Source organism: Lissotriton vulgaris, chromosome 5, assembly GCF_964263255.1.
Source record: "Lissotriton vulgaris chromosome 5, aLisVul1.2, whole genome shotgun sequence".
In the NCBI taxonomy this organism is placed as follows: Eukaryota; Metazoa; Chordata; class Amphibia; order Caudata; family Salamandridae; genus Lissotriton; species Lissotriton vulgaris.
In genome coordinates this window covers 1,957,913,279-1,957,930,237 of record NC_141693.1, presented here as the reverse complement: position 1 = coordinate 1,957,930,237, position 16,959 = coordinate 1,957,913,279, and the positions used below count along the sequence as shown (strand labels likewise).

General features: G+C 45.4%; 1 protein-coding gene across 1 annotated transcript in view; it reads left to right on the top strand.

Annotated features, from left to right (window-relative positions):
- The window catches only part of LOC147717868 (uncharacterized), a 198,729-nt gene extending 182,930 nt beyond the window's left edge, over positions 1-15,799 (top strand). The window contains exons 7-9 of the mRNA XM_086919889.1: positions 1,648-1,796; positions 2,525-2,613; positions 15,701-15,799. Coding sequence (XP_086776015.1) covers positions 1,648-1,796; positions 2,525-2,613; positions 15,701-15,799 — 337 coding nt within the window. The remainder of the gene's footprint in view (positions 1-1,647; positions 1,797-2,524; positions 2,614-15,700) is intronic.
- The last annotated feature ends 1,160 nt before the right edge of the window (positions 15,800-16,959 follow it).

Below are 16,959 nucleotides of genomic sequence, written 5' to 3'. Positions count from 1 at the left end.
TATATCATACCTCTGCACTGTCAGGAACGTGCCCAAAGTCTCATGATTGGAAAAGTTATGTCCACACCTTTGACCTCTTGGGGTCTATACCACAGTCTCATGAATGAAAGAGTTATGTCCACACCGTTGTACTCCCAGGGTCTAGGTCACAGTCACATGATTAGAAGAGTTATGTCCACAACTTTGAACTTTCAAGCTCTTGCCAACAATCTCATGGTTGGAAGAGTTATGTCCACACCTTCGTACTCTCAGGATCTAGCCCACAGTCTCATGATTTGAAGAGTTATGTCCACACCTTTGTACTCCCAGGGTCTAGACCACAGTCTCATGATTTGAAGAGTTATGTCCACACCTTTGTACTCCCAGGGTCTAGGCCACAGTCTCATGATTGGAAGAGTTATGTCCACACCTTTGTACTCCCAGGGTCTAGGCCACAGTCTCATGATTGGAAGAGTTATGTTCACACTTTTATACTCTCAGGGTCTAGCCCACAGTCTCATGATTTGAAGAGTTATGTCCACACCTTTGTACTCCCAGGGTCTAGGCCACAGTCTCATGATTTGAAGAGTTATGTCCACACCTTTGTACTCCCAGGGTCTAGGCCACAGTCTCATGATTGGAAGAGTTATGTTCACACTTTTATACTCTCAGGGTCTAGCCCACAGTCTCATGATTTGAAGAGTTATGTTCACACCTTTATACTCTCAGGGTCTAGGTCACAGTCTCATGATTGGAAGAGTTATGTCCACACCTTTGAACTCTCAAGCTCTTGCCAACAATCTCATGGTTGGAAGAGTTATGTCTACACCTTTGTACTCTCAGGTTCTAGGCCACAGTCTCATGATTGGAAGAGTTATGTCCACACCTTTGAACTCTCAAGCTCTTGCTAACAATCTCATGGTTGGAAGAGTTATGTCCACACCTGTGTACTCTCAGGGTCTAGGCCACAGTCTCATAATTGGAAGAGTCATGTCCACACCTTTGAACTCTCAGGCTCTAGCCCACAATTTCATGATTAGAGGATTTATGTCCAATAATCTGAACTCTCAGGGTCAAACCCACAGTCTCAGGATGGGAAGAGTTATGTCCATACCTTTGACTTCCAAGAGGCTGCCCCAGTCTCAGAATCCGTTATGCTTTCTGCATATCTGTGCATTCTTAAGGTCTCCGGTCTCATGACCTGCTTTCCCATCTCTATGTTGCCGACCTACGAGAGTCTAGTCCCTTTGAACTCTTAGGGTCTTGCCCTCAATCTCATGGTTGGAAGAGATAACTCCACACCTCTGTACTCTCAGGGTCTAGGACACAGTCTCATGATTGGAAGAGTTATGTCCATACCTTTGACTCCAAGAGTCTGCCCCAGTCTCAAAATTCGTTATGCTTTCTGCATATCTGTGCATTCCTAAGGTCTCCGGCCTCATGATCGGCTTTCCCATCTCCATGTTGCAGACCTATGGGAGTCTAGTGCCCTTTTTCAGAGTTGGTTGTGCTATCTCCACAGGTTTGCTCTCTTAGGGACAGATCGCATTTTAAGGGTCACAGTCTCGGGATTTGCTGTGCTCCGAGAAGATAGAACTCTCAGGGCCAATTCTCTTGTGCACTAGAGAGGCATTCACCATACTCAACATGTTGCACTTCTTTTCATAGATGCACCACTATTGTCACGCTTGGTGCAGGAGTAACACAATCTTTCAACTGCGGTGGCATGTCTGGGCGCTATGTGACAGTCAACATTCCTGGACGCTGGGAGTATCTGATGCTGGGTGAGGTGCAAGTCTTCGCTCTACCGCCAGATGGTGAGTTTCAGGTGCAGGTGGCGGAATGCCTGCAAGTGGCATGGGAAGGGTCATTTCTTGAAGGCAGGAGGAAGGTGAAAGGGCATGTATGAGTGGAAGGTGGCAGAGTACCTACAAGTAGCATAGGAAGGGTTGTTTCTTGGAGGCAGGAGGAAAATGAAAGGGTATCTATGAGTTGTAGGGGGTGGAGTACCTGCGAGTGGCAAAGGAAGGGTCGTTTCTTGGAGGCGGGAGGAAGGTGAAAGGGTATCTATGAGTGGTAGGTGGCGGAGTACCTGTGAGTGGCATGGGAAGGGTAGTTACTTGGAGGAGGAAAGTAGCAGACAGAGTCTATCACCCCTAATGAATCAGCAGCAGGTAGCCTGGGCATGATTTTAGTTTTATACACTTTACTTCCTTACCTTTACTTTGTCCTGCCTTCATTTCGCCCACAGATCCATAACACTAAAATGATCTTTATTCATCTGTTTTTTTCTTCAGCTGACCTTTACTTCCTCCTCTATTGCCAGCTTTGCTATATTATTTCATCATAATTTTGTATTTAATTACATTGTTTTCATTAACATTAACTCTTACCCTACCTTAAATTTAATTATATATTTATGTATTAAAGTAAAAGGTTGCCTTATTATGATCATAATTTACTCTCTGTTTTAACATTTTCATATCATTCATCATTGTTTGCCCCTTGCTTTTAAATGTTAATACAAGCATCCTTCTCTTTGCAGATCAGAGGCTGGGTTTAAAGATCACAGCTACATCCATGGATGGCAACCTCTTGGAGACCCCTGAAAAGAGGAATCAGACTTTTGAACAGGTAACAAGACATGTCACACCCCCCCACATAAGAGCCAGTACTTCAGATCCAACTATAATCTGGGATGTGTGCCCACTGAGCATAAAGGTTGGTCTTTGTACGTAGGCAGATGTGAGGGGTGGTAGGAGACACCGGAAGTGTAGGGAGAGGGGGGAAGACCGCCCGGACTTGCTCCAGAACGGTCGCTCCCTCTCCCACTCCCTGGTCCCACGCTTTGAGACTGCTACTGACCGCATTTGGGTATCGTTGCTAGCGCTGTGGATTACTGTGTTAGCGCTGTGTGTGCATTACAGCCTAGCTCGCTCTGTATAGCGCTGTGTATCAGTGTGATAGCGCTGTGTGGGCTTTTCATCCTAACTCGCTCTGTGTAGCGCTGTGTGTTGTCTGTGGTGGCGCAGTGTTTTGCATCACATCGTGGCTCTTTTTGAAGAGACTGTAACTGACCTGTATTGGCATTTGGCGCTGCTCGCTCGCTCCGCTCCGCATTGCTGTAGGCGCTTGATTCCATTTGCTGCCCCTGCCTCAGTTTCACTTTGACCCTCCATCTTGTCTGTGTTGGTGATCCCTGGGCCGCCCCTCCTCCCCGCTACCGCCTCCCAGCTGCTGCCCCTCCCACGCTCCGCCCCCTCCACCATCCATTTATGACCAATGCCCCCGCGCGCAGCGTTCACGCGCAGCGACCGCGCCCCAGTCGTGCCGAAGGTGCGCCAAAGGTAAGCCTGTCTACGCCCATCCGCGCCTGGACCGCGCCCAGCGCCAGACCCCCTGGTCACCGTAATGCCCAGCCCTCTCGCATCACTTACGATGCCACCACCCTCCTAGCCCTTAACCCAGGCCGCTCCCCCAACTGCGTCCTAGCCGCTCCTTGACACACCCATGGACCCTTCTCTTGCAACTCCTGCAAATTCGACGGCACCGAACCCAACTCCTCCTCCACCAACACCAACCAGATATCTGACACCAACCACCTTAAATGCATCCTGCTCAACACCCGCTCGGTCCACAGGCACGCCATCGACCTCTGGAATCTACTAGACACCTTCTCACCGGACGTCGCCTTCCTAACAGAAACATGGATGAACGCCTCATCAGCTCCAGACATCACCATAGCCATCCCGGAAGGATACAAGATCATCCGAAAGGACCGCATCAAGCATACAGGAGGAGGCATCGCTATCGTCCATAAGAACTCCATCCGCATCTCAACCAGCTCAGACGTCAACCTCGCTAGCGCCGAACACCTTCACTTCCAGATCCACACCGACCCCAAGACCACACTTAGAGGCACCCTCCTCTACCGGCCTCCAGGTCCCCGTACACAATTCAGTGACGACATCACTGACTTTATCACCCCACACGCCCTCCCCTCCAAGGAATACATTCTATTGGGAGACCTCAACTTTCACCTGGAAAAGAGCAACAACAGCAACGCCACCACCCTTCTGGACAATCTCGCCAACCTCGGACTCAAACAACTCGTCACTACCCCCACCCACATTGCAGGCCACACTCTCGACCCTATCTTCACCTCCAGCAAACATGTCTCATTCAGTCACACCTCAGCTCTTCACTGGACGGACCACAGTTGCGTTCACTTTACCTACAATAAGACCACAATCCTCAATCATCCTCAACCCACCCTGTGAAGAAACTGGAACAAAATCACCAGCGACCAGATCTCCTCATCGCTTCTACTAAACCCCCCCACCCACACCTCAAACCCCGACCAAGCCGCCATCAACCTCACCCAATGGCTATCCAACAGCGCCGACATCCTAGCACCGTTGAAAAAACGCCTAATCAAGCTAGGCAGCAAAAACGCATCCTGGTTCAACGATGATCTTAAGAAATCGAAGAAACACTGTCGCTCCCTCGAAAAGGCCTGGAAAAAAGATCCTAACACCAGCACCAGGGACGCCTTCAAAAACGCCACCCGCATACACCACCAACTAATCCGGTCTGCCAAGAAAGCCGCATTCAAAGACCGTCTAGATAACAACACCCACAACAGCAAGGAATTATTCAGCATCGTCAAAGAATTTACCAACCCATCAGCCAACTCCAACGACATCACCCCCTCCCAAGCCCTCTGCGACTCCCTAGCTTCCTTCTTCCACAACAAAATCGCAGACATCCACAACAGCTTCGACAACCGACCCGAAGACCAACCCACCCAATCTTCTGCAAGACCCTCACCCCCCCTGAACATCCTTAATGACTGGAACCCAATCTCCACTGAGGACACCATCCGCCTGATGAACTCCATCCACTCAGGATCCCCAACTGACCCATGCCCTCACCACATCTTCAACAAAGCAGACTCCATCATAGCACCACACCTCCGAGATGTCATCAACTGCTCCCTCAACTCCGCCACCTTCCCGGAAAGCTGGAAACACGCAGAACTCAGCGCCCTTCTGAAAAAACCCACAGCTGACCCCACCGAACTCAAAAACTACCGCCCCATCTCGCTTCTTCCGTTCCTGGCCAAAGTCATTGAGAAAGCTGTCAACAACCAGCTCGCCGCCTTCCTCGAAACCAACAAATCCCTTGACTCCTCACAGTCCGGCTTCCGAGCCAAACACAGCACTGAGACCGCCCTCATCGCAGCAACAGACGACATTCGAACTCTACTGGACAATGGAGACACGGTCGGCCTCATCCTCCTCGACCTCTCAGCTGCCTTCGACACAGTCTGTCACAGCACCCTTCTACAGCGCCTCAGAGACGTAGGAATCCAAGGAAAAGCACTGGAATGGATCACCTCGTTCCTCACCGGAAGAACACAGAGAGTCCGCCTCCCACCATTCAAGTCAAAGGCCTCTGAAGTCATCTGCGGCGTGCCACAAGGATCGTCACTCAGCCCCACCCTCTTAAACGTATACACGAGCCCCCTTGCGGCCATCGCTCGCCAACACAATCTCAACATCATCTCCTACGCGGATGACACTCAACTGATCCTATCACTCACCAAAGACCCTAACACCGCCAAAACCAACTTACACGAAGGAATGAAAGAAGTAGCCAAGTGGATGAAGCACAGCCGTCTGAAACTGAACTCAGACAAAACAGAAGTCCTCATCTTAGGCACCTCCCCCTCCGCCTGGGATGACTCTTGGTGGCCAGAAGCCCTTGGAAAAGCCCCCATCCCGACGGACCACGCACGGAACCTGTGCGTCATCCTGGACTCCTCACTCTCGATGACCAGACAAGTCAACGCCGTTTCATCATCTTGCTTCAACATTCTTCGCATGCTCGAAAAAACATTTCGCTGGATCCCCACCGAAACTAGAAGAACGGTCACCCACGCACTGGTCACGAGCCGCCTGGACTACGGAAACACACTATACGCCGGTACCACCGCAAAACTCCAGAATAAACTCCAACGCATCCAGAACGCTTCAGCCAGGCTCATACTAGACATCCCGCGTAAAGAACACATCTCTGGTCACCTGAAAAACCTCCACTGGCTCCCAGTAAATAAGAGGATTACTTTCCGCCTCCTAACCCACGCACACAAAGCACTTTACGAACTTGGGCCCGAATGCCTCAACACACGATTGTCCTTCTACACCCCCTCCCGTCATCTGCGATCCTCCAACCAAGCCCTTGCCACGGTACCTCGCATCAACAAAACCACTATGGGAGGTAGATCCTTCTCCTACCTGGCAGCTAAAACCTGGAACTCACTTCCCACTCACCTTCGCCTTACTCAGAACCACCTGGCATTCAGAAAGCAACTTAAAACTTGGATATTCGACAAATAATTCCCCACCCTCCCTCTAGCGCCTTGAGACCCTATGGGTATGTAGCGCGCTATATAAATTTCTTGACTTGACTTGACTTGACTTGAAGGGATGTAGAGAAATGCCAGATATTCGTTCAGTATGGGGGTCTAGTAATCATGTATGAGCATCACATTTTAAGAGGACCACATCCCATAGATTGCCATTGCCCCACATTCAACTTTTTTATGTTTTAGGGAGAAAACGAAAAATTGCCAGGTATTTCTAGTCCATTCATCAGTTTATGTTTATATAGAGCTCGATTGCCGTGGTTTCTTGGCGCTGTGGTGTGTGAGCAGAAACAACGCACTGTATTAACCGGGAACCTATGCGGAAAAGAACAACCATATTTTCAGACCCTCCCTGAAAAGCTGCAAATTGTGTTGAAGCTTCATGGCCAGAGGCACTTTATTCCAAAGCTTTGCCGCACATTGTGATATCGCCCTTCCACCCCATCTTACCCGTTTGGTCTTTATGATCCTAATAAGACCTAGACTAGAAGATTTAAGAGGGCGTGGAGGAATATAAGGTGGGAACAGTCTTCGAATTTCCTTGGCACCGCCACCGTATATTGCTTTATGCACAAGGCATAGGGACTTCAAATCCACACGCTGTTTATCAGGAAGCCAGTGTAGTGATTTAATTCCTGATGAAGTTGGCTGTCCTCTGGGTATACCCAGAAGTAGCCTTGCTGCTGCGTTTTGTAAGGATTGCAATTTTCTGATTTGGACCTTGTTGATTCCCAAAAATAGGGCATTGCAGTAGTCTAACGTAGACAGGAAGAGTGCAACCATGACCGTCTTTTGTAACACTTGTGAGATGAATGGAAAAAATGTTCTCAAGGTTTTTAGCAGAAAAACGCAGGAGGAGGTGAGACTGTTTACCTGGGCCGCAAACTTTAATTGGTCATCAAAGTTGTACTTATAGTACAGTCTGAGTTGAACTTACACTAGAAAAGTGGTGTCTAGAATCTGACAGATCTGTCAGAGAATCTCTCCCTCTTGCAGAGTAGCGATAAGAAACCCCATCTTGAACTTCCACCATCAGTGCACACCTTGGCATAATTGTGAGTAGTTGAGTATGATCGTTCCACTACCCTCCTGATACTGCAGTAACATCTCTGCTCCAGGTTCTGACTTGCAACAAAAACTGAAGTGTCATTCCTGTACTGCTTGGTAGCTGTCAAAAAGCTGGGGTTCAAAAAGTGTAACTGCAACAAAGGATGGACGAAATGCTGAATGATCCAAACATTCTCCCCCAGTTAAGAGATCAGGGTTAAATGCATCGTTCTTTTGCCCACTACGCCACCCCAGTTTTGACCCAACCATATGCAAATCATTCTTGACCCTGTGCCTCATGGGAACAGTCCAGGCCAAAATGCCAAGTCAGGTCCTCCCTGGATTGGAAAAAAGTATCCTGGAACCGTTTCGGTTTAGGTCACCCTTCATCAGCCAGGCTAGCTTGAATCCGGTGGAACAGTGAGCAAGGGATCAATGTCTGGGCATACCCGTCCCACTTAGGGCAAATAGTGTAACTGCAAGAAATGAAGTACGGAATGCTGAATGATTCAAACATTCTCCCCCAGTCAGAAAGCTGGGGATTACACAGCAGGCAGTGTGGATGTTTGCAGCTGGCTGCCCCAGCATGGTCATCTTAAAGATGATCAGATGACCCACAGTGATGTGGAGGAAGGAAGGTAGTGCCTGCTGCAGCTTGTATCCCCTGTCTTCAACTCTGGAACATGCAGTTTTGCCCCTTCGATTGGCTATCAGATGAGGGGGAAGGCTGCTAGGTGTCTACAGTTCCCACACCCCACTACCATCTACAAGGGAGTTATGGGCTTGTTAGACTGAGAGTTGAGTGAGTGGATCCATCTGTGTAACCAAACTATGTAGACCAGAGCTGAATTTGAATTGATCTATAGAACTCAAAAGAACTAAGAGAATTTAATTAACATTTGATATATCTTGTCATGTGATTTGTCGTGATTCTTGCCTTAGATGAGGATGCAGTGCAAACTAATGAGAAGAACAAGGCCAGGCATGGCATAAGCAGAAATAAAGCACTACAACACAAGCAAGCATTTTCCAAATGAACAAACAAGTCTTTCCTTTTTTCTTTCCATCCAACTCAAAGCAGTGTGGGTAACCAAAAAGACAGAACTCTTTCATCTGGCCAACATTTGATTGGCAACCTGTAGATTCAGATCAGACCCCCACTGCATACCTAGGGATATGAACAAAGGACCCGCTTAGTACACAAACAGATCCAGAAGCGGAAAGTTTTCACAAACTGGAAACAGTAACAATGAATCTTATTGATACATCAAGGAAGGCATCTCAAAGGCACCTTAAGATTGTTGAGAGTAGGACAGACCAGGTTGTCATCTTGCAGATACTGTGAGAGTAACTTTTCTTTTACGTGCATGCACAAATCTTTCCTCCTGCACCACTCAGAGGAGCAATTTACTCCACAGGACCAAAAGGCCATGGTGACTTTCAATCAATTGAATGTAGACTTGACATCCACCTATGTTTTGGAGTACCCATTCTCAATAGAGTCAGTTTATTTCATTTCTGGAAATATGTGAGAGGATGAATAAAGTCACCCCAAGTAACATTTACTTAGTAGAATTCCTAACATGCACAGGATTAGTTAAAAAAAAGACAAAAACAATCTACTGGGAGGTCACAGGCAGCTGTAAGATCATGTACACCCACCATCAGAAGTCGAGAACGGTATGTCTTCTTGTTGAGGACCGCCAAAACAGGAACTGCCCCCAGCGCAGTAACCACTCACAGACAACTGGTACGCAGGTGTTTAGTTAATAGATGGGCCCAATACCAGTGTTTTGGTTGACGAGCTAAGCATGAAAGTAAAATATGCCTTGTAGAACAAAAATAGATTAGAGACAAAATACACAGCCAAATATATGGAATGAGAGTCCTTAGTACAATCCTTATGGTGCAAAAATGCACTGTTCCTAGTAAAACCCTCAGCGAGATCTATTACATGACTACTGGGGTCTCCCCTGATTCCAACAACAAACCAAAGAATGTTGGCCTTCTCCCAGTAAAATCTATTTGAACATTCACCCTTCAATTATCGATATGAAAGGAGGAAACAAGGTAGACAAAGCGATGGTAGATATTCAGCAGTTACCTTTCAGCAATTTATTAAGCTCAGCTGTTAATTATTTTTAATATATTTGGAATCACCTACACTGAACATTCTCAACATCAGGCTACATATTGTCCAAAACATTAGGAAAAAACAGGCCAGTTGTTGTGGTTGCAGTGATATCAACACCACATCTGAGCCAACCAGTGACAATCTTGCTACGTCCAAGGAATATGACCAGGCATAGGATGTCTCTTTGATAGTCAGCCGGCTTATAAAAAATTGTTGTCTAACAGGACAGTAACTAGCTTTGTTAACTTTAACGCATGGTCTACAGGCCTGCAACAGAAGGTCTAAATCAGACCTTATCTTCCCTCACACCTTTAACAACGACATTTACACAACTACAATTGATTATATAAAGCTGGACCTCTCTAGCCAGAGATTATGTTTAATATGAGCAATGAGAAGGGCCCCAGAAGTGATCCAGGTCCCTTAATTCTTTCTCTATCCGTCTTCATAGACAAAGATGAATGAATGAATACGCACTTATATAGCGCATGGCTACCCATAGGGCATCCCAGCGCATAAGGTAACCCCCAAACATTCAGCAGTGATCAAGCAAAAAGAAGAGTCTTCAATTGTTTCCTGAACCTAAGATGGTCAACTTCAAAGCAAATGGATTCAGGAAGCTGGTTCCAAAGCCTGGCTGCGTTATAGGAGAGCAGCCGTCCTCCAGTCCGGGAACGTTTAACCTTCGGGACTAGTAGCAGATGTTTATTGCTAGATCTCAAAGTCCTCTTGGTGTCATATAGATGCACCAGGGGCTGCAGCAAGGCTGGGCCTTTCCCCACAATGCACTTATGGACAATGCACATTGCCTTAAACCTAACCCTATCGGCGACAGGGAGCCAATGCAATTGTCTAAGTGCCAACCTTACTGACTTATGCCTAGGGATACTCATCAGGAGACGAGCCGCATGATCGATGCACCTTCATATCCCACTAACCTGTACTTATGATTGTCACTATGCGTGTGTGTCTGATAACTGGAGAAGATTGAAGTGGGACCATATAGAGTCAGGAGCCATACTACCCTTAATGGTGTATTTTATGAAAGACGGTTGTATGTTTATGTCTGTTGTCGATTAGGTCATTTTCTCCCTTAACACACATTGTTCTTATTGCCCACATTCAGTAACTCATGCTTATTGCTTGATTTTCTTTGTATATTTTTATATATGTGTACTAAAATCATATATGTCTCGCATCACATGGAGAGCATCGTGATTATATTGTGTTCTTCTCTCATTCATGTAAAGCGCTCTAATGCCCTCGGGTCTAGCTAGTGCTATATAAAACCTACAAAATAATTAATTAAATAAATATTACTATGGCCATGGACCCGCAGACATACCTGCATTAGACCCACATCAAAGCACAAATTCCATATGGCAGTATGCAAGAGCATTGTTCGGCATCTTACCAAAGCCGCCGCCTCTAGCAGGCCACCTGAATAGATGCTTATCCCTTGCTCTATTAGAGCTAAGCAAGGTATCTCTCCTGGTGACTTTAAAAAGTAATAGTCGAGGACACATACTATGGCAAGTACAATAAGACTCTCCTGAGCAAGAAGCAGGCTGAATAGGATCATTACAGAGGGAAGACTGACTTGGAGCCGTTGGAGCCAGACATTCCTGAACCTTCTGGTATATCATAGACAATGGCAGTAAAAAGTATATTCTAACGTTGGAGATGTATAGAGCTGAAGATGGACTGGTTTGTACCCTTTTCATCCTTGCCCTTTGCTGTTGGACAGCAGGCAGTGTCACATTAGGGTCTATGGGGCTGTCTGTAATAAATAGTTTGGGGGCCCCTGTTTGGAACAACTTGAATTGTATTACTCATTTTCTGCTCAGTCAAGCTCTATGTTGCCTAACAGTTGTGAAGTACATTTAAAGGTAAATATACAAAATTCACAGAAGTGAGCTAGAGAAAAAGTTAACTTTCCCAGGGGGTCCTTGGAAGGTGGACGCCTTGAGCAATTTCCCACTTTTCCTATGCCTTACAACGCCCCTCCACTTAGGGACGGCTCCTTTTCTTAAATTGCTATTATTTGAACCTCCACAACTATAGCCATTTACCTTAAATAAGATTCTACAACTGATTAAAGTATAAAAAGAGAGCTTGGCCCCGCACATCAAAAGATAGCAGGTGACCTGCATAAATTTGAACTTATCATGTGAGGCAAATACATTCTGCTTGGGAGTAATGCAATTTTAAATGGAGCCCCTTTAACAACACCTTCACTGTGAGCTCAGCTTGTGCCCTCACACTAGAAGGGGTCTAGAAATGATCCATGAAATTTACTCCAGGTAAGTCTACTTGATAACATTCTTAGGAAAGTGCCTTTTTTATGTAGTGGTTGTGGACCTCAACCAATTGATTTTGAGTTAATTACTAACCCTGGGCATAGTGGGGCTATGCGGAGGCCCACAGAGTTGCGAAAAAACTCCCTGGAACTCCGCTATGCTACGCCATCCGCCTCCACCCCCCCTCCCATATTCCCTGGGCTGCCGTCCTCCTCTTCCTCGCCGTCTGGGTAATTCTTTGAGAAAACTGTTCATGAACACGTGCCCACGCATGCCAGTTTAAAGGTGCATGCACAGTTTTCTCAAAGAATTACCCAGACAGCGAGGAAGAGGAGGAGGGCAGGCTGGTGACGCCGCGTGCCTGGTATGTGGGTTTAATTTAATTTTAAGTCATATAGAATTAATTGTTAATATTGGAGGGGTGGAGGTGGGGGCTGGCCTACTCAGCTCTGTTGCGAGTTTGCTGAGGAGGCAAGAGTAAGAGCGTTATTAAAAAAGCCCAACCTCAATCCTGACGATTGTTCCAACTACCGTCCTATTTCCCTGTTGCCCACTGTTAGCAAGATTGCGGAAAAACATGTTAACTCTCTTCTATCCACCTTCATTGAGGCTAATAATCTGCTACATTACACCCAGACTGGGTTTAGATGTAAACAGGGTACTGAAACGTCCCTGGTGGCTGTAATTGAGGAAATCAGGAGGATTCTGGACGAAGGGAAATGTGCGGCCATACTATTATTAGACCTCAGTGCGGCCTTTGATACCGTTAATCACGCGATTCTCATTCAGAGATTGAGTGATATAGGTGTCACTGGGACCGCACTGAACTGGCTTAGCTCCTTCTTGTCCAATCGGACCTTTTCAGTGTTTGAGGATGACATAGTTTCAGCCCCAATACAGCTCCAATGTGGTGTTCCCCAGGGGTCATCCCTCAGCCCTACTCTATTTAATATTTACATGAGACCTTTGGCTGAGGTGGTGCAACCCTGGGGAGTACAGTTGGTAACATATGCTGATGATACTCAGCTTATCATCTCCTTGTCTGGGCAGGAGACGACATATAACAACCTATCCTCCTGTCTTAGTAAAGTTCAGGATTGGATGAATGACTCTTTTTTGAAGCTTAATGGAGCTAAAACAGAGGTCATGATGTTAGGACATAAACCACCTACCTCTGTGGATATGTGGTGGCCGGACTCTTTGGGGCAGCCTCCAACCCCTAAGGAGCAAATTAAGAGCTTGGGAGTATGGCTCGACCCAGCCCTTAATTTTCAGGTCCAAGCCCGGAAGGTAGCGGGGACTGGTTACGCCCTCATGAGAGCACTCAGAAAATTTTTAGGACTACTTCCCTTTGAGGCTAGAAGGATCCTAGTCCAATCCCTTATACTATCACGATTAGACTATGCCAACGCAGTCTATCTAGGGGCCCCTAAAGGGACAATCAAGATTCTTCAGACCATCCAAAACTGTGCTGCCCGATTGCTACTAAACATCCCACGCAGAACCTCTGTCAAACCAGCATTGAGGCAATTGCATTGGTTGCCTGTGCAACAACGAATTCAATTTAAAGCAATGACTATTGCTCACAAAGCCCTGCATAACTCGGGACCAGACATTCTTGCACCCTTGTTTACGCCTTATCAAACATGCAGAACCCTGAGATCCAGCAATAAGAATCTACTGGCAATCCCCAGGATCAGGAGATCGCGCACTGGGGGCAGACGTTTCGCTCTACAGGTTGCAAAGCTCTGGAACAATCTTCCAGATGCTATCCGCTTGGAGGAGAACCATCTCAGGTTTAGAAAAATGCTGAAAACCTTCCTATTCTGCTAAAGTTAATGGAGATGACTTGACCACATAAGCGCTGGGATGCCTTAGGGTAACCTTGCGCTATAGAAATGTGTAATCATTCATTCATTCATTCAAATCTCCGCACACTCCGTGGGTGAAGCGGAGGTCTCCGCCCGGGGTTACTAATTGCATGCTCTGGGTACTTCATATGATCTTTTCAATATTATGGTAGGGATTCACAAAGGAAAGTTTGTCATGGTTTGTTGTGGAATGGATGGGGAAGCCATGGAGCCTGCATGTGTAAATAAAGGTTTCCACCAGGATTCTTCAATGGTGCCCTTGCCCTTTTCCTTGTTTATCAATGAAGTCCTATAGACAGTGCATGTATAAATGATGCCCTAATGCCAGTAGGATATAATAAAGTTAATCTAAGCAATGAGTTTCGTCCATCATTAATTTTATTTCATAAATGGTTTTCAGTGGTCAGGAATGTATGCATTCCAAATTTGATGCAAAAATGCTTTGTTATGTATCCCTATGCATTTCGGGCCTTCCATAAGCCCTTCTTCAAGGGAAATCTCTATAAGAAAAACAAGAATACGAGCTGATAATGGGGAGCATTTCTCCAACGACTACATGACATCAAAAGTGCTCATTAGTTTGCGGTGTACAGAACAAAATAAGTGAATTATAGAACGTCTCTAGAAAAGAAGTACACATCATGGGAAGCAATCAAGAGTGATGGTGACCGTTAATGTGTGTTAAAAAATGAGTCTCATTTTGTACAAAACCTGAACAGCATGCGGGCAATTGGTTGAGAAAATAAAAACATGATCACAACGTGCATTCTTGACCGGTGCTGAAAAAAGATATGCGTGACTTGTATACCAGGAGTGAAGGATTACAACGTGTGGCGTACAAAACTGAATGGAGTGAATAGTGCAACAAATATAATTTATCTGTGAAAGCGCCAAAGTGCCGAACAACTGTACCACATGGCGTAGTGTGATTTCGGGTAATACGGGCGGGTTAGCAAAATTAGTACTTACTGAAAGCATTTCAAGAGGCAGTGACAAGCTGTTGTTCGCGTATAGGTGAACATGCAAGTGGTAGATTCAAGTAAAGTTATGAAAAAAACGCATTGCTTTGCCAGGTGGCAGAGATAGAAAGAGGACTGAAAGTGCAAAAGAGTGGTGGCCATTTTATAGTGGTGAAAATAAACAGAATAGCAGAGTAGAGTGGCATCCACGGTAAATAAGTGAGACACATGTATAAAACACAGTGCGACTATGCTGAAAGAGTAAAAGTATGAAGAGTAAAAGTTAAAAAGTGGATATAATGGTAAACAATGGTAGCGTGAAAATCGTGATCATGAAGTGAAATAAAATTGACAAGTGCATGATAATAACATGAGCAATACATGAGTAAGGATAATATGAAGAGTGATAATGATCAAAGATAGCAAAGAAATTCCCTTCTGTCATTTAAGCCTGTGAGTTGCATCGTGCATAAGTATCTGATCCAAAAATTCCCTCTTTGGAGCAGTTTATCTTTCATGTTCATGGTTTCTGTGGGTCGTACGTTTTCAAGCACAGTGAATTTCAACTGTGCAATGTTGTGTCTGTTTTCTGCAAATTGTGCTGCAATTGTGGATTTCATGTTGCTGGTCCTGATGTTGCTCTTGTGTACAAGAATTCTTGTCCTGATTTTGCACTCTGTGTGGCCAACATAACAGAGGCCACATGGACACTTGAGCAAATAGATAACATTGTTGGTGTTACAGGTAGCATTAACCTTCAATTTAATTGGGTTGCCCTTCATGGGATGGTGCAAAATATTTCCTTTCATAGTGTTGTTGCAATTGCTGCAGTTGTAACACGGTTGTAATCCTTTGTATGTGTCTGAAAATTTAGAACCTTTTGGATGAGTCAGTAGTTCTTTGAGGTTAGGTCCACGGGTATGGGAGAAGATGGGTGGTTGTTCAAAGAGACCTTTGAATTCTGATTCTCTACTTAGTAGTTGCAGATGCTTCATGAAATTTCTGCGGTATTTGGTACTGAGTGTGGAATATTTGGAAACCACGATCATACGTTTACTGTCATGTTTGATTTTAGATGAGAGCAGCTCTTCTCTCTTCAAACTGTCGCATTTGGTTTTGCCAATCGTCAGGACTTCATCTGGAAAAACCTCGATCTTGAAATCTTTGACACATGGTTTCAATGTGAGTTGTACAGTCTGTGGGATAGGATATGATCCTTTTAACTCTCATGAGTTGAGACAGCAGTAGATTATTTTTCAAACTGGGTCGGTGAAAACTAGAATAGTGAAGGGTGCTGTTACGATCGGTGTCTTTCCGATAAAGGGTAGTTTTGAATTTGTTATCCGTCAGTTGGACTTGGACATCCAAGAACTTGATGGATTTTTGGTCATATGTCCATGTGAACTGGATGCGGTCATTTATAGTGTTCAACAATTGCAAGAATTCAAGGAGTTTAATTCGGGGTCCAGACCACAAAATGAAAATGTCGTAAATGTATCGTAGGAAATTTTTTCCGTATTGAATCCACTGGGGTTGATTAAGAATGTTATGTTGTTCAAAGTGATGCATAAAAAGATTGGCATACACTGGGGCAGCACAATTGCCCATTGAAGTTCCGCTGAGTTGAAGATAGCACGTGTCCTGCCACTTAAAATAACTTTGATACAAGGTAAATCCAAGAAGTTCCATGAGGAAAGGTTGTAATTCAGATTTGATGTTTGAATTCAAAATAGCAGCTTCTATGGCCTCAATTCCAAGATCATGTGGAATGGACGTGTACAACGCCTTGACATCGACGTTGCACAGCCAATGTTCTTCATTCATGTCCAACAATGAGTTATCCAATTTCTTCAAAAAATCTGTGGTATCACGAAGGTAAGTCGAAGTTGCAGTAACCAAAGTTTGTAAATGCTTATCCAACAGTTTGCCAACGGGTTCATGAATACTGCCCCTGGTGGACACAATCGTTCTGAAAAGTGGGTTTTGTAGGTCCTTATGAACCTTGGGTAGCATGTACAATGAAGGAGTTCTTGGATTGTTCTGTGTCAGGAACCTTTTGGTTTTCTCCATGATGATGTTGTATTCAAGAGCTCTCTGAAGAATGGTTTCAAGGTTATCTTTGAACTCATTGGTTGGATCATGTGCCAATGTTGCATAAATTTTGGTATCAGTAACATGGGTTAATACTTGATGATCATAAAATATCTTGTCCATGATTACCAGTGTGCCGCCCTTATCG